The sequence below is a fragment of the Arachis stenosperma genome, chromosome 1 (genome assembly GCF_014773155.1).
Source record: "Arachis stenosperma cultivar V10309 chromosome 1, arast.V10309.gnm1.PFL2, whole genome shotgun sequence".
Lineage (NCBI taxonomy): Eukaryota > Viridiplantae > Streptophyta > Magnoliopsida > Fabales > Fabaceae > Arachis > Arachis stenosperma.
In genome coordinates, this window is record NC_080377.1 from 5,044,480 (window position 1) to 5,062,371 (window position 17,892).

General features: G+C 34.4%; 2 protein-coding genes across 3 annotated transcripts; one reads left to right on the forward strand and one right to left on the reverse strand.

Moving 5' to 3' along the window:
* The first annotated feature begins 553 nt into the window (after nucleotides 1–553).
* On the forward strand, nucleotides 554–10,680 carry LOC130965521 (enhancer of mRNA-decapping protein 4-like). Of its 2 annotated transcripts, none has more exons than XM_057890282.1 (12): nucleotides 554–983; nucleotides 4,058–4,107; nucleotides 4,185–4,341; nucleotides 4,453–4,671; nucleotides 4,919–5,047; nucleotides 5,283–6,827; nucleotides 7,170–7,529; nucleotides 7,619–7,738; nucleotides 7,860–8,030; nucleotides 9,263–9,421; nucleotides 9,515–9,640; nucleotides 10,013–10,680. In XM_057890282.1, exons 1-12 carry the CDS (start codon nucleotides 600–602, stop codon nucleotides 10,340–10,342), a joined length of 3,750 nt encoding a protein of 1,249 aa, XP_057746265.1. In that variant the 5' UTR covers nucleotides 554–599; the 3' UTR covers nucleotides 10,343–10,680. The 2 variants fall into 2 exon arrangements, with proteins under 2 accessions (XP_057746265.1, XP_057746271.1); XM_057890288.1 differs by having other exon boundaries at nucleotides 773–983; nucleotides 4,196–4,341.
* A 2,219-nt stretch (nucleotides 10,681–12,899) lies between these two features.
* Nucleotides 12,900–13,529, reverse strand: LOC130944596 (chaperone protein dnaJ 11, chloroplastic). The gene has a single exon (XM_057872987.1). The coding sequence runs from the start codon at nucleotides 13,415–13,417 to the stop codon at nucleotides 12,959–12,961; it is 459 nt and encodes a 152-aa protein (XP_057728970.1). The 5' UTR covers nucleotides 13,418–13,529; the 3' UTR covers nucleotides 12,900–12,958.
* Nucleotides 13,530–17,892: the final 4,363 nt, after the last annotated feature.

Consider the following 17,892-nt stretch of genomic DNA (forward strand, 5'->3'; position numbering starts at 1 on the left):
CTAAACAATTGTAATCTTAGTGATTAGGTTATAGAAAATCAACATTTAATATTGAAAAATATTTGTTATCATCGTTGTTTTAATATCTATTTTTTTTAGAAAAAAATGGTATTTTTGAGTTATTTATCCAAACGCTACAACTTTAAAATAAGTACTTCTATAACTAAAAATCCAAACACAAAATAACTTATTTATAAGCTGCTATTAATAAAAGTCCTTATACTTTAAGTTCTTTTTTTAGAAGAATTTATTTAAGTTATTTATCCAAACTTGGCCTAAGTTATTATTATTTTTGATTTGGAATTAAACGAAAATAAAACCATATATTATCTTTTATTTTTTAGATAATTATCTTTTGAACTTTAAATATATTATCTTTTAACCTTTAGATACTATATTATTTTGACTTTAGAATTTAATGGGTGCCATGTTCAAATATAAATAGTTTGAATTTCGGTTCCAATCTACCAAACTAACCTTTGTTGTTCTTTTCCGTTAAAAGAGTCAAAATTCAACTGCTACATACAGAAACAACCACAAAACTGAGACAATTTTTAAGTCTAATCCTCCTCACCAACCACGACCAACAACAACAACAAATGCAACCGCCATCGCAACTGCCTCAACAATCTTCTCAACCGCTTTCCGCTGCGGCTTCCGCCCCTATCTCCTCGATGGGGATGTTATCTGCCGCGAACGCTGCGGCAGCTGCGCTGAATCGCGTGGCGAGCAGTAAGATGCCGAGAGGGAGGCGCCTGACGGGGGACCATGTGGTGTATGACGTGGACGTGAGGCTTCCCAAGGAGGTGCAGCCGCAGCTTGAGGTGGCACCGATAACGAAATATGGTTCGGATCCTAACTTGGTTTTTGGAAGGCAAATAGCTGTTAACAAGTCTTACATTTGCTATGGGTTGAAGCAAGGGAACATTAGAGTGCTTAATATTCACACAGCTGTTAGGTCCCTTCTCAAAGGCCACAATCAGGTTCGTTTCCTCTTTTGGTTACTCTTGTGCTTGTAATGCGTTTGTTTTTATGTATATTTAAGAATGTAACATCATGTTGGGAAATAAGAGTAAGAAAGGTGTAGGAGAATCTTGAATTAAGGTGAATTTTAGAAATGTGTTGGGTTGTTTATGAGATAGTGAAGTGAAAGAATTCTGTTGTTAATTTGGTATGTAAGAAAATTTAGTTATTTTTTAATGCAAATGTTGATTTGATCTATCATGCACTTTTGCAAAAAGCTAGCTTATGATCGTTTGATACAAGACAGTTTAATAATGTCTGAGTTTGGGTTATCTATTGAACTCAATGTTGGAAGTTGCTAGGCGAGTTGTAAATGTTTGATAGTTAATGGGTTTTTTCATAAATGTATCATAATTTATTGAATATGAACATTATTTGCTTGATTGACTCATGACTCACCTTCGAAATGGTACCATTGGGAAAGAGATTGGCACTAGAATAATCTAAAATGTTTCCTGTATAACATTTAAGGGTCATATGGGATGGAGAGGATTAGACGCCTAATATATTTGTTATAAGGAAAGTTTTATAGTGGCATTGGTTTTGGTGACTAAAGATAGCATAAGTTTGACCAACAAAATGATTTTTTTTTATTATTTTTTATAATTATTTTATTAAAATAATTTCTTATAATTATTTTTATAATTATAAAAAATAATTTCAAAAAAATAACACCAAAATAATTTTATAATTATATTTATAATTATTATTTTATTATTATTTTTATTTTAAAAATAATTTTTATAATTATTTTTACTAAAATAATTTTTTATAATTATTTTTATTATTATTTTTAATAATTTCTAAAATAATACTAATATTATTTTTTTAATTATTTTTATTATTATTTTTATTTCTAAAAAATAATTTTTTATAATTATTTTTTTGTAATTTCAAAAAACTAACACCAAAATGATATTCTTTCTCTTGGTGTTAGTTTAAAAATAATCATAAAAAATTATAAGAGAGAATATTATTTTGGTTTTAGTTTTCAAAATTACAAAAAAAATTAATTTTGGTATTACTTTTAGAAATTATTAAAAATAATAATAATAAATAATTAAAAATATAAAAAATTTATTTTAGTAAAAATAATTATAAAAATAATTATAAGTTTTTTTTAAAAATAAAAATAATAATAAAATAATAATTATAAATATAATTAAAAATTTATTTTAATATTTTTAAATTATTTTTATAATTATAAAAAAATTATAAAAAATTATTTTGATAAAAATAATTATAAAAAATTATAGGAGAGAGAGAATTATTTTAATTTTAAATTTAATTTTTTTTATCATGTATCAATATTTTACTTGTTAATCAAACTTATGTCATCCTTAGTCACCAAACCAATGCTACCATAGAACTATCCTTGTTATAAAGCTCATGATCTTTATAGAGTACTATCCCTCTCGGACATGCTGAGAGATTGGAATGGTCTGCTTTATATATAAATCTTTTGTATTGTTTTTGTCTTGCTCTTCTGTAGAGGAACTCTTATTCTTTTTATTGTATTATCCTTCTCCTCATCTTAATGAAATTCTCCTCTTATAAAAAAAAGTTGACTCCTTATGAAATTCTTCTCTTATAAAAAAATTTTCTGGTACAAATTAATTTAATAAAAAATGAGAGTACGTAAGAGTACAGATAATGAAAACTTAATAAAATATTTGAAAGGGCAAAAAATTTTAATAAAAAATTATATAACAGTATTTATATTAAAATAAAATTTATAAATATAATTATTTTATTTTTAAATTTATTATTAATATATAAGAATACATATGATTAATATTAACAAAAAAATAAATATTAATAAAAAATTTCGTTTTGGATAATAAGCTAAATTAATTTTAAATACAAAATCAGTTTTAAAAAAGAATCCATTTTTACATTAAAAAAAATTAATTTTTGAACATAAAAATCTATTTTTATTTATAAAACCAATTTTTTTTTATCTAAAAACAGATTTTTTTTTTCAAAAAATTGATTTTTCTTTAAATTATATAAAATTAATTACAACTTATAAATTATATTTTAGCATTTTAAAAAATCAATTTTATTTTTATAATATTTATCTTTTAAAAGTCTCAAAATTAATTATTTTTATTATTATTTTTATTACAAATCAGATAATACAATATAAGGTTAAAATGATATTGAAGTAAGAACGATAAAAAAAAATTATCTAACTTAATAAAAAAATTTTCAAAGAAAGAAAGAGTACTGGAAAAGAATGTAGAGATAGATAAAGAACATAGAGAAGAAATTACTTAAAAAAATACAAATTAAAAAAAATAAGAAGAGATAATAGTAGAATAATGAAAAATATATATAGACAAAAAAAATATATATATCATATTTGCTGCCTCTTGACTTGCAACTTGTATTGTAGTGCTATACATGTGTATTAGGTTGATGCCCTTAAAATGATGATAGGTTTGGTTCTTTTAATGCAAAACATAGGTTAGTTCCATGTTATCTCACAAATGACAGGTTTGGTTCTTTTTGTTTTCTCTTTTGATGCTTGACTGGTTTTCCAATGAAAAATTATAAAATAAAGCAAAAATAAGTCATTTTAAATTAGGTTATTTTTTAACATTTTAAAAGATCAATTTTACTTTTATAATATTTATTTTTTAAAAGTCTCAAGACTAATTATTTTTGTTATTATTTTTATTACAAATCAAATAATACAATACAAGGTTAAAATGATATTGAAGTAAGAACGACAAGAAAAAGGAAATTATCCAACCCAAAAAAATTTTTTCAAAAAAAAAAGAGTACCTGAAAAAAAAAAGAGAACGCAGAAATAGAGAAAAAAATATTTAAAAAAACACAAATTAAAAAAAATAAAAAAAATAACAGTAGAATAATAAAAAATATCTATTGACAATAAAAAAAAATAATCATATTTGCTGCTGCTTGACTTGCAACTTGTATTGTAGTGCTGTACATCTGTATTAGGTTGATGCCTTTAAAATGATGATAGTCCATCTTTAACTTATTTGTTTCTTCTTTTTCTAATCAGAGGGTCACAGACTTGGCTTTCTTTGCTGAAGATGTTCATCTCCTGGCTAGGTAGTATCTGTTACCTGAAATAATTGAATGACCTAGTTTTCTTGTCAACGGTTTATGTTAACATGCTTTTCCTACAGTGTTGGAACAGATGGCCGTGTCTTTGTATGGAAGATCTCTGAAGGTCCTGATGATGAAGATAAGCCTCAAATTACTGCCAATATTGTTATCGCTATCCAAATGGTGGGAGAGGAGAAAGTTGAAAATCCTCGAATCTGCTGGCACTGCCACAAACAAGTAAATACTCCATATCCTGCTTCATAGTTCTCTTCCTCGAAGCTTGAAGAAGTGATGATTGAACCTTATTCCTTCCATTCCTGTCATATTAATTCATGCCTTTTCTTATAGGAAATTTTGATAATTGGTATGGGAAGACATGTTCTAAGAATTGACACCACAAAAGTTGGAAATGGTGAGGCCTTTGTGACAGAGGACACTCTGAGGTGTCCTCTTGACAAGCTCATAGATGGTGTTCAGCTGGTGGGCACTCATGATGGAGAGGTGACTGATTTGTCAATGTGCCAATGGATGAGAAATCGTCTGGTATCTGCATCACATGATGGCACGGTTTGTATTTTCTTGCCTTAATTAACTACTATGTGTTGTTTCTTTCAGTTCTATTTCTTTCTCTTTGTGATTTACTAATTTTTTGTTTGTGTTGAGGAACATTTATATATAACGAGATACTTTTGCACAGATGACTAAACAATTGAGTGCACCATCATCATTATTCTTATGTCCTACTCAGTTTATATTTTTGTTTATTTTGTAGTATGTCTTAGTTTTATGTTTTTGCAATTGTCAAATACTACAGATAAAGATCTGGGAAGATCGCAAGACACAGCCACTTGCGGTGATGAGACCACATGATGGGCATCATGTTTTTTCTGCTACATTTTTCACTGCTCCCCACCGACCTGATCATATTGTTCTTATAACTGGTGTAAGTTCTTTCATCAAGTTTTTTAACATGTTGATTAGGTATTGCTGATTTTGCTATGTCCAGAAGTATGCGATATGCAATTTTTTTGAAAAATATATAGTTTCATTCAGGGTAACCTTCATATTATTTTGTCTAAAAGCATATAAAGTTTACTTACATTGTGGTTGTGATCTTTGTTATACATTTCTAATCTACTTATATTTATATTATGTGGTTTTATTTGAACTGTTTGTAGGGACCTCAAAATCGGGAAGTTAAGCTTTGGGTCTCAGCAAGTGAAGAAGGTTGGCTACTTCCAAGTGATGCTGAATCATGGAAATGCACGCAGACATTGGAGTTGAGGAGTTCAGCTCAACCATCTGTTAAGGACTCATTCTTTAATCAAGTTGCAGCATTGTCTCATGCAGGTCTGCTTTTACTTGCAAATGCTCAGAGGAATGCTATATATGCTGTACACTTAGAATATGGTTCTAATCCTGAATCAACACGCATGGATTATATAGCTGAGTTTACTGTGACCATGCCCATTCTGAGTTTTACTGGGACAAGTGATATATTACCTCATGGTGAACATATTGTTCAGGTTTATTGTGTTCAAACACAGGCCATTCAGCAGTATGCTTTGGATTTAGCCCAATGCCTGCCACCACCATTTGAAAATGTGGGACTAGAGAAGCCAGATTCCTCTGTTTCCCGAGATGCTGATGGATTCAGTACTGTGGACTCATCTGGTGTTAGAGCATCTGAAATGTCGTCAGCCAGTTCTGCTCCCAAAACAATGTCACAAGGTGGTAGCACTGAGAGTGCACTTGCTGGAAGATACCCTTTAAGCTCTGGCTATATTGAGGGACCTACTTCGGCTCCATCCAGTAGTGATGCTGATATTGTTTGTGTTCCATCTCCGCCTCTTCCTTTGAGCCCAAGGTTGTCTAGGAAACTGTCTGATTTCAGGAGTTCACAATCTAATTTGGGTGACCATGTTGGGGACCAATCCATTAATGATTATTCAGTTGACAGACAAATGCCTACTATTCATAGGAACTTGTCTGATGCACCACTGATGAATAATGATTTGAAGAATGATGAGAAAGTCAAACAGGATGATATTTCGAGCGTACTTAATCCCTCTGTTATGTTTAAGCAACCAACTCACCTGGTTACTCCTTCTGAAATCATTAAGGCCGGTTCTCCCCCTGAGACAAATATAATTGATAGAAATAGTGAAGGAGATACAAAGATCCCAGATGTGGTTGATTTGGGTAATGCTGAAGTAGAAGTGAAGGTGGTTGGTGAGGCTACACCTGATCAAAGTGATGAGTATAATCATCAGGGATCACAACAAAACCTACTTTCTGATGTTAAAGAAAAATACTTTTTCTCTCAGGCTTCAGATCTTGGTATTGAGATGACGCGAGAATGCTGTGCAATATCAGGGGGAACTTATATTACAGGGGAACCAGGGCAAGTTGATCTCAGTTTAGGAGAATCACTTTCCCAAACTTCTAATGCTGGTGAGGATGGACTGCAAGACTCGACAAAAGATGTGCACGAAAAGATTTCTAACTCATCTGCATCCATGACAGTACCACCTTCACCTGCACCTAACACAAAAGGGAAGAGACAGAAGGGCAAAAATTCTCAAGCATCTGGTCCATCTTCCCCATCTCCAAGTGCATGCAATTCAGTTGATTTGTCAAATGAACTAGGTGGAAGTTCAAACCTCCCATCTGCTGAAAATGCATTTCATCAAATTCTAGCAATGCAAGAATCAATTAATCAGGTATCATTCAGGAGTTTTGTGCTGGTCACATGAATAATTAATACTGTATTATATTCAATGTATTAATATGTGGAGGTTGTAATGCATTTTGTATATTTTTAGGAAAAAGCCTCATGATGCCATGATTTTGTAGTACATGTTCATTGAAAAGTGACCATCAATTAAAGCTTATATTTCCATATATTAGGAGCTTAAGGGCATGTAGGATGTATATGTTTGTACACCTATTGAATTTTAACCAAGTCAATATAGGATAAGCCAAGAAATTGTATTTTACAGGATTGTACTTGGTATATTTTGGTAGTTTTACTCGCTGAAGATTTTTTTCTCCTTGCTTGGCAGTTATTGACTATGCAAAAAGAGATGCAGAAGCAAATGACAATGATGGTTACAGTTCCAGTTACAAAAGAAGGTAGAAGGCTTGAGGCAAACCTGGGGAGAACTATGGAAAAAGCTGTCAAGGCCAATATGGATGTTTTGTGGGCTCGAATTCAAGAGGAGAATGCAAAAAATGAAAAGTTGTTACGAGATCGTATTCAGCATGTTACAGGTTTGATTAGTAACTTTATGAATAAGGATCTACCAGCAATATTGGAGAAAATACTAAAGAAGGAAATAGCTTCAGTGGGTCCAGCTGCAGTCCATGCAATGACCCCCACTATTGAGAAAATAATATCTTCAGCCATTGTAGAGTCTTTCCAGGTTAGTGAATTGTTTATATATATATATCTTGGGTGTTAGATTGAACTCAATGAAGTTGTATTGTGGATCTAATAGACACTTTTTACCAGAGAGGAGTAGGTGATAAGGCAGTAAATCAACTTGATAAATCAGTCAATGCAAAACTTGAAGCCACTGTTGCCAGGCAAATTCAAGCACAGTTTCAGACAACTGGAAAACAAGTGCTTCAGGTGCCTCACTTGCTTTCACTTGAACTATGTTGTATATTCATTCAATCTGGGTCAATCTGGCATTTTTCTTTGTAAAAAAAATTTCATCCTGTTCACCATTGTAAAATAATTTCTTCTGTAGGATGCACTCAAATCCAGTTTTGAAATATCAGTGGTTCCCGCATTTGAGAAATCATGCAAAGCAATGTTTGACCAAGTTGATTCTACATTTCAAAAGGGCATGGTTGAACATTCAACTGCAGTGCAACAACGCCTTGAATCTGGGCACACTTCACTGGCAATGACTCTAAGGGTAAGTGTACTCATTGATATTCTCTTGTTCCTTTGGTCTTCTGTAGCAACATTCTCGTTTGCATTTGGGACGAAATTGTGTTGCTACTCTCTTAAAAGGAAAAAAGTTCAGGTTCAGCAGTATTCAAGAAAGTTATTGATATAGAGTTGAAGAATCTAGGATCAGTGAGATTAATGGTATGAGAAAACAGAGTTAACTTGGATCACTAAGCATTTTGATATTTTTAAAATAGAGAGCATGTTTGTTCAAAGAGATCTAGGGTTGACCTTCTTTGCATAAATGCATTCTGTCTATACCTGTGATTTTCCGAAAAAGTTAAATTACTTTTAAGTGGAATTGTATCGGCTCCTGTTTGGATGTGTCATGCTTAGGAGAGGATCTGAATCCACTTCCTAAAATGCTTTCTAATTTTATGAGCTTAAGTTTTCAAATGGCTATTTATTCTAAAATTTTGGCTGTGGACGATTTCAATGGTTGTATTATGATAGTATAGTATGATACAAACCTTAGGACAACCCTACAACAAAAGCTAGCCATTGTTCACGTTGCATATAAACCCACATTGGAATCCCATACATCTGATGTGAGTGGTGTTTGCCCTTTGGTTTGGATTAGGTATGGAGTAAAATAAGAACCAACCCAATCAATTAGGGAAGTGAATGCAAATATAGGCAGTGATGGGGATTTCGCTGGTAAGTCGTGAGGTTGAATGGTGCAAAACACGGGGTATTCAAACAAAATGGGTTTGTGTGATATATTTGGTTAATGATTATCATTTTTATACCCAATACCCAACCCGATGAGTAAGAGGCTTAAAAGTCTTCAACCCAAATAGACCACTCGTAACTGTTCCAAACTGAAATTGTGTACGGTTCAGGTAGATGAGTTTTCCTGTAGCAATTAACATCTACCTTGCAATTCGATCCTAACATACTAGTTAAAGTTCTCTGTGTGGACCTCGCACTTGCTGTGCGCTAGTTTGGTCATACCATCAAACCTATTGCAGGAAGCTTGTAAACTTTTGTATTTTTTCTCGATTGTAATTCTGTATGCTTTTATGTTATGTCAATGTAGATAATATATTTACCAGAGATAAAAATCTTTGTTGCTTAATTCATACTGGTAGTGAGTTCAAAAGAAAATTTACAGATATGCCATATTTTACTCTTAGTTTAGCTTTGCCCACTCTCTTTGTTTCCCAGTGTTGATGTTCCCTGTTATGCAATTTGCAGGAATCCATTAATTCAGCTTCATCAGTTACTCAAACTTTGAGTAGAGAAGTGCTAGAGGGCCAGAGAAAGCTAATGGCATATGCAACTGCAGGAGCTAACTCTGGCACACTAAATCCTTTGCCCATTCAGCTGAACAATGGACCTCTGCTTTGTGAAAAGGTGGGGTAAAACTCCTATTAACTCGCAGGACGATTGCCTTTCATATTTGAGTTTGCATTGTAATCATTTCTTACAATTTGTGTTGTATATAAGGTTGAAGTGCCTCTCGATCCCAAACAAGAGCTAGCAAGGTTGATAACTGAACGGAAGTTTGAGGAAGCTTTCACCGGGGCTCTAAAAAGAAGTGATGTGTCGATTGTATCTTGGTTATGTTCTCAGGTATGCCAAAAGCATTTCTATAAATATCTTCAAAAGTATAACTAAAAAAGTTGTAGTTCAGCTGGTGCAATGTTGATTACTTTATGAACCCGACTATCGATCTTTGTGATTGATACCACGGTATGAATTAGAAAGGGGCATATTATCTTAGTTGACTAGTTGTCATCAGAATCATTAGAGTCACCTTAAACCTTTAATTCTACACTGATGCTCAATCTAACATTGGAATTGGTCGTTTGAATATCTTGTCACGAAGTTGTTTTATCGGACCTTATTTTCTAAATTTTTAGCCTTAAACTAAAGTTCCTTTCTGTTGACGTCGGAGATTAAAATATTGAGCATTAACAGTACCACACCATTTCTGCGAAGCAGGTTGATTTACATGGACTTTTGTCAATGGTTCCTCTTCCTTTGACCCAAGGAGTAGTGCTTTCACTTCTGCAGCAACTGGCATGTGATATTAACAATGATACCTCACGAAAGATTGCATGGATGATGGATGTGGCTGCTGCCATTAATCCCTCAGACCCCATGATTGCGATGCATGTGCGACCCATATTTGAGCAAGTTTATCAGATGCTGAATCATCAACGTAGCTTGCCTACAATGACTGGACCTGATCTTTCAAGCATCCGTCTTTTATTGCATGTCATCCACTCTATGCTCATGACATTTTCCTCATTTCTGGAAGTGTGCAATTAGCCTTTTTGAACTTTCAGATATTATAGCAATTTTGTACAAAGCTCAGTGAGTTTCATTAAAGGATCCATATTGGTAGGTAGTTGACTGTGAATCAAGGTAGTGTTGAAGAGGTGATTCTTCTATCAAAATTTCTGCAGCAACGAAATTTTTTTTGGGCTCAAAATATTCTGGTTATTTTTTATCCTCCCAACATTAGTTAAATATAGAGGAGTGTATATACTATATGTACTGTACCTTTTGTTATTAACTTCATAATGATCTGACAGACAAGGGTAGTTTTAATCCTCGTTTTAGGATTTGTTTTGAATGCATCCATGAATAATTAATTACATTAAAGACGCGAGTTTCTTCCTTTATAAAAGAATTCTGATATTTTTTGCTATTAGATAGAGAAGCATCATTATTATATATATAATACAAGCACCTTGTTGAGCATAGTGTCTCCATCAAGTTGCCTATTTAGATATAGATATATATTTTATGATACAAAAATTAAAAAAATTAACTATAATCTAATGGTTAACGCCTTAAGAGTTGTGTAAGTTTTACAGTTCGAAAGCACCAAGTTCATTATCCATAATGGCCATTTCGAAATTATTAGCATAGCAGATATATGTATAAATGATAAATCTATAACAGTCATAGTTATATAAAAATTAACTAAGAAAACGAAAGCAAAATGATGGTTACAAAGTTCAATCTTCATTATGTATATACAGGTAAAAAAAAATGGCAATGCATCTTCCGTCTTATATATTGTATTTCAAAAGATTTACTCCTTTTACAATGTAAAAATGTTTAAATTTTGGAGAGCCCGGAGATATAGGATTTTAAACAGTAGATTAAAATGTTATTTTTTACAAGTGTACGTTTTACCTTGTAGTTCACGCAAAAACTGAAATGTTCTATCAAGGTTTAGGGATATATCCTAAGCTTTTAACAGCTCTTATTTGTAACGAAAAAAAAAAGAGGCCATATTTTGTTTGAATTTTTATCTAAACATAAAAACATACACCATTCAAGCCCTAAATTTATTTAGGAAAGCAATCAAGGTATATTGTTTATATTAACTGTAATTATACCGCCACCAATTTTTGTCAATATAAGTGTTTAAAAGTTCAAATGTAGGTCTTAAACTCTTGCATCTATTATGAATGATTAAATGAGAATTGGCGATATACACTTTAGAGGGGACCTATTAAAATCAAATCGAAGATAAAAAAAAAAATTTAGGAAATTAACTCTATATCAATTTAAGCAGTCAACTTTTTAAAAATTCATGATTTTAAAATTTTAAAAACTAGTTTTATGTTCAAAAAATATAAAAATTTAAAAAATTAGTTTTATGCTAAAAAAAACAAACATTTTAAAATTGAGCATCCTCTCATGTTTTTTAACATAAAACTAGCTTTTTAAATTTTAAAATCAGATCCTTTAAAAAATTGGTTAATTGCATAAAGAATTAGTTACTAGATTTTTTCTAACGAGAATAAACTTATTATTATGATTTACCCCTGGTTTCATTGGGTATAGTTACTATTTTATACATCATATAACTAAAAATCTCATGTTTCTTGAGAAGTTTTCAGCAGCTGATTAAATTAAATAAACATAAAATCCATCAACAAAGGTATCAATGCAGTAGCGGGAGCAGTGGAGACTCACTCAACTCCCCCAAAAAAAAAAAAAGATAATTAGAATCATATATAGTCACTTTTTTATTTTTGATATTAAGTTAGTGGTGGTGTATAATCGCATTATGGAGATGCAGAGTGCTTGACAGGAGTGTGGCACCCGGAAATCGTTGGGTCCGATTTCATGGCTCCCAAAATTTTTTTTCATCTTGCCAAAAAATCGCTGAGTCCGATTATCTTGTGCAAAAGAAAAATCTGAACGTTAAGCATGAAATCGGTGGATCCGATTTTCATGCACTGTCCTCTATGAACCACAAATCGGACGGTCCGATTTGTGTCCCTTTTCAGCTGCAATAAATTGGACCGTCCGATTACTTCTCTTCACCTGATCGCCATCACACCGATGTAAAATTCTCCATAATTCCATAACTCAGCATTACACCACAGTTGGTGTCATATAAAAAAAATTAGCCTCATATAGTGGGGAGTGAAAAAAGCCCAATAAATAATTCATTATTTTAATTTTTTAATCTCGTGTAAAATTTCCATTTCTCTTTTTGGGTGACTGTAAAACTTCTTTTTGTGCTTCAGATTCGTTGTACCATTTTGTTGGTTTATGCAAAACAGCAGCAGATATGACGCACAGGGAAAGAAAAAAGAAGCAAGGCAAAATTGGCAAAACAATATTTATATTCCATTTTTTCTTTTTAACTTTTTACAACGTTAGCTACATCCATTACCACCACCGTCACTGTCTCAAAGCAACGAACACCTTCTCTTTGTCCTTAAGAAATCCACTACTTCTCTTTCGTTCATAGCAGAAGTAAAGCCAAGTTTTTCCCCTCCAAAAGAAAAAAAAAAAAAAAAGACAAGTTTGGATTCGGTAACAAGACAATTCCCCCCCCCCCCCCCTTTTCCCCTGAACGGCTGAACTGTTACCTAATATCTTTTTTTTCCTTTTTTTTTATTTTTTTAACTCTATCTACCAGCATTGGTCCGTTTCCCATCTTCGGGTCGAGTAATGATCGGAATTCCGTTTCACGCTCAATGGCTCCGGAAACCTCCGCCGCCGGGAGGACAGAGACAGATCGTACATAGCTCTTGCTGAAGAATCCGATAGCGTCTCGTATGCGTTCCGTATCACGATGAAGTCGCCGTCGTCCGTGCCGGAACCGCCGTCAGAATCCGGCAACCGCCTCACGGCCGCAACGTCGGGGTGGTAGAGCTTCGCCAGGCTCCGGAAGGCAGACTTGATCTCCGTCAGCGACGCATCCTGCTCGACTCGCAAAACCTCGTAGAGGCTAGCCGATGTGGCCGGCACCGGAGAAGCGACGGCGTGGATCGGACTACGGCGGCGGAATCTTTTGTTGGAAGCTCGGTTGTTGCAAGAGAAGGAGAATTTGACAGCGGGAACGGTGGATAGGCTGAGTATTGCCGGCATCGGAGTGTTAGATCGGAGAAATGTTGAGGTTTGTGATTTTCCGGCGAGGGGTAAAATGGGAAAAATGAAAATATTGGGACTGTATGTCTGTATGAGAGTGTGTTGGCTATTTGCAAATGTACGATGAGCGAAGAAAAAGTATAGGGGTTTATGTTTATATAGTAGTCAAAGGAGTAGGGGTAAAAGTGTCATTTTTGTATGCCACGGAGGATGAGATAGGTCGCTGCGTGGGGTGAAAAAGAGAGTGACAATAAACTGACCATGGTAACGTGGCGCTATGCAAGCGCGATTGTAGGGAAGGCTTCTAGAAGGGATTTGGAGACCTTCCCTGTATCACTCAATGTAATAAAGTGGTTGCGGCCCATATTAGTTCCTGGTTGCTGCGAAGATCTTTTTATTTGATATTTAGAAAATTATTATTTTTCTCATTATTAAAATGTTAAATAAAAATGTTTTATAAATAGAAGAAAAATTTATCTAAAAATTTTTTTATTAAAAATATAAAATATTTAAATTTCAAATATATTTATTTTAGAAAAAAAAATCTTAAATAGTCTATGACAATTATCTCGAAAGACAACAAGATTCTAAACATTTCAACCCTTAAACTTTATTTCTGTGAGACTTATTAGTTCTTCTGTTAATATTTTCTCTGTGTATTAATAGAATAAGTCTATATATAGCATGTTAAACCATTGATTTATCTGTTATGAATAAACTAGGATTGACAATTTTTTTTGTTAAAAGTTCCGCTATCTTTTAGTGATAATTGTTAGTTTTTTTTTGTCATCTTTTTTAAATATATAGATTAAATTTACAGTTATAAAACTAAAAAATATTAGTAATTTTTAAATAATTTTTACTTATAAAATTTAAATGGAGGATATATTAGCGATTAACGAGTCACATAAGCATGTTCTGGAGAGAGATCATTGACGGAGAAATTTATCAATCTCGCGAAGTTAATTATCAAGGATCGAAATGGATATTTTTTTTTGAAAGCTTCATAATCCTTCAAATAAATTATCAGAGATCGAGATGGGTATTCACTTTTATTTTATATCTATTAAATAAAAAAATTTAAAATTTTTTACTAATAATAAATTTATAATGACCCATAAAAAAAACTAGTCATCATATATTTACATATATTTATATTACATGTGTTTTAAATAATTTTTTCATAATAAAATTTGTGTTAACTTTTTGTTATAGAATAATCAAAATGTTCAAAACTATTAAAAATTAAGGGATAAGTACGATTTTGATCCCTAACGTTGAGGGTTAGAATCGAAATCGTCCCTCTTGTAATTTTGGATTTAAAATCGTCCTTAACGTATTTTTTTGTATTAAAATCGTCTTTTTTTTTTTAAATTAATTTTATTCTAAAAATACCCTCTATTTTAATAATAAAAAATTATAAAATAAAAAAAAAGAAAAGAACACGTTGGGGGAGGGGGAGAGGAAACGCGTTGGGGGGTGGGGGGCTGAAAGGAAATGCGAAGGGGGGAGGGGAGGGAGAGGGGGAAGGGGAAGGGGGGAGAGGGGACGGCGCTGGAAGAAAGAAGAAAGGAGAAGGGTTGTGACGGAGGAGAAGAGAAGAGGGGAAAGAGAGAGGGAGCGCCGGGAAGAGGGGGAGGGGGAGGGGGAGGGGGAAGGGGAAGGGTGGAGGGGGGACGGCGCCGGCGGCGAAGCTTGGAGGGGAAGGGGAAAGGGAAAGGACGTAGGGTTCGGGCTTGGGGGAAGGGGAAAGGACGTGGGGTGGAGGTGGGGGGAAGGGGAGAGGCGGAGGGGGGAGGGGGAAGGGGAAAGGGGAAAGGGGAGAAGGGGACGGCGGCTGTCGCTGTCGCCTCGGCTGTTCCCACTGCCGCTAGATCTGTCGTGTGTGTCGTCGTCCGAGGAGCCACCGCCGTCCTTGCTTGTCGTCTCCCTTAGAGCCATCGCCATTGAGGGCTAGCAGAGAGAGAAACGCGAGAGTCAGGGTCACCACCTCGCCGCCTCTGCCTCGCCGCCTTGCCACTTCTGCCTCGCCGCCTATGCCTCTGCCTCGCCGCCACTGTCTCGCCGCCTCGCCGCTTCTGCCTCGCCGACCCACCGCCGTACCGCCGTCCACCGCTTCTTCTTCTTCTTCTGTGAATTCTGTGAATTTCTGGATTTCTTCTTCTTTTGTTGTGGAATATTATTGTTTCTGCTTGTTGATTTATTGGGGGTGGGGGAAGGGAATACGGGGAGGGGGAGGGGGAGCGGACGGGTGGGGATGCTGGGTGGGGGAAAGGGGGAGGCAGTGAGGGGGAGGGGAAGGGGAGGGGAAAGGGGGAAAAGGGGGCGGCGGTGGCGTTGGTGGTGATGTTGGTGGTGGTGGAGTGGCAATGGGTGTTGATGATGATGATGATGGTGATGATGATGCTGATAATGGTGGTGGAGTGGCAGTTGGTGGTGGTGGTGGTGAAGAGATAATTATATTGGTAGTGGTGAAGGTATTTTTGTCCCAAAAAAAAAAGACGATTTTAATACGAAAAAAAAACGTTAAGGACGATTCTAAATCGAAAATTAGAAGATGGACGATTTCAATTCTGACCCTCAACGTTAGGGACCAAAATCGTCCTTATCCCAAAAATTAACAACCAGTGCTCTAATGTTTTTTAATTCTATTCTATTTTAATAATGAATGTGAATTTAATTTGAAAAATATAATGTTCCAAACTATTTAAAAATTAACCACCATCGCATCCATTTGCTATCTTTGTTTGTTGACATCTCTTTCCACTGTCAATTTTAACATTTTAATTTAAGATTATTTGATTCTCATTTTTATTAAAGCTATAATTAGTCTATAAAGTTCAACAGTAAAAGGTTTGAGCAGTACGTAATATATTCCATTATAAATCTAAATTTCAGTATCATCTATTGATGTTCGTAAAAAGATTACGTAATATTATTATAACAAGTAACATAATTAATATATTAAAATAATTTCATCCTTATTATTCTATTTCACAATAATTGTTTGTTTTTTAATGGATAAAATATATTTTTTTTTCTAAAATTTGTTAAAAAATTTAAATTTATCCCTAAACCTTTTAAGATGGAGAGGGGTTTGCGACAAGATGATCCTCTATCTCCATTTTTGTTCGTTCTAGTTGTTGATGTTCTGCATAGGATGATAGGAGAGGCAGTCAAAAACAGACGTATTGTGCTGCTGTTAGTTGGTAAGGACAATATAGAGTTGTCACATTTTCAGTTTGCTGATGACACTATATTGTTTTGTCCGCCAGAAGAGGAGACCATCAGAAACTATGCCAGGTTGCTAAGGTGCTTTGAGATGATGTCGGGATTAACCATTAACTTTGATAAATCAAGTCTAATCCCAATCAATTGTGAACAACAGTGGACATCCAACATGTGCAACTTGCTGGGATGCAAGGAGGCTTACCTTCCAGGCAGATACCTTGGCATCCCTTTAGGAGCGAACCCACGACTGGTCAGGACTTGGAAACCGATAATTAACAAGGTAGAGGAGAAACTCAGTCTGTGGAAGGCTAAGGTACTCAATAAAGCAGGTAAGCTGGTCCTTATTAAGTCTGTGTTAAATAGCTTGCCGGTGTACTATTCTTGCATGTATAAGATGCCGAAGGCAGTGGCAGAAAAATTGATATCATTGCAGAGAAGATTCCTATGGAGCAAGGAGGAAGGTAGGAATGGTCTGGCGCTAGTTAAGTGGGAGGTGGTTCAAGCCCCTAAAATGTTGGGGGAATTGGGGGTAGGTGATGCTGTGATTAGAAACATTGCACTCCTATTCAAGTGGTGGTGGCGTTTTTCGAAAGAATAATGTCTATTCTGGAAGAAGGTGGTATGTTCTTGTTATGATTTGAATCCCAGTGTGATGTTATCAGCTCAAACATTACCTACTAGAGGGGGTCCATGGAAAGATATCTGCCAGCTGCAGTTCAAAGATAATACGGTCAAAGATAAGATGATTGCGGGGTTATTTATGGAGGTGGGTGACGGAAGGAGGACTCGTTTCTGGGAAGATGTCTGGCTACAAAGTAGTCCGTTAAAGTTGAGTTTTCCAAGGCTTTTCTCCATTTCAAACCAAAAAGGATCTGTCATAGGGGATTGTGGGTTGGGATGGGTTAGAGTGGATTTAGAATTTTCAGTGGAGGCGAGATTTATACCAATGCGAGTTGAAATTAGTGGATCTTTTGCATGAGACTTTAAGGCTTATAAAACTAACACATGATAAGCAAGACAGAATTTTTTGGAAGTTTGACAAGGAAGGTATATTTTCAACTAACTCTTTTGTGTAGGTAATACAGTCAGAATCTCTCTCGGAGGATATAACCAGCTACAGTTTCACAAGAACACTATGGAAAGGTTTGGTGCCGCCACAAGTGGAGTTATTTATTTGGTTTATTCTGATAGGAAGAGTAAATACTAAAGAAAGACTACATAGATTGGGAATTATTAGTCAAGGT

Bases quoted from the DNA above. Each gene is read 5' to 3' on its own strand.
- LOC130965521 (XM_057890282.1), top strand. From the start codon at position 600: ATGCAACCGCCATCGCAACTGCCTCAACAATCTTCTCAACCGCTTTCC. The intron at 5,048-5,282 runs GTAAGTTCTTTC...AACTGTTTGTAG, and splicing joins ATATTGTTCTTATAACTGGT to GGACCTCAAAATCGGGAAGT. The intron at 7,739-7,859 runs GTGCCTCACTTG...TTTCTTCTGTAG, and splicing joins CTGGAAAACAAGTGCTTCAG to GATGCACTCAAATCCAGTTT.
- LOC130944596 (XM_057872987.1), bottom strand. From the start codon at position 13,417: ATGCCGGCAATACTCAGCCTATCCACCGTTCCCGCTGTCAAATTCTCC.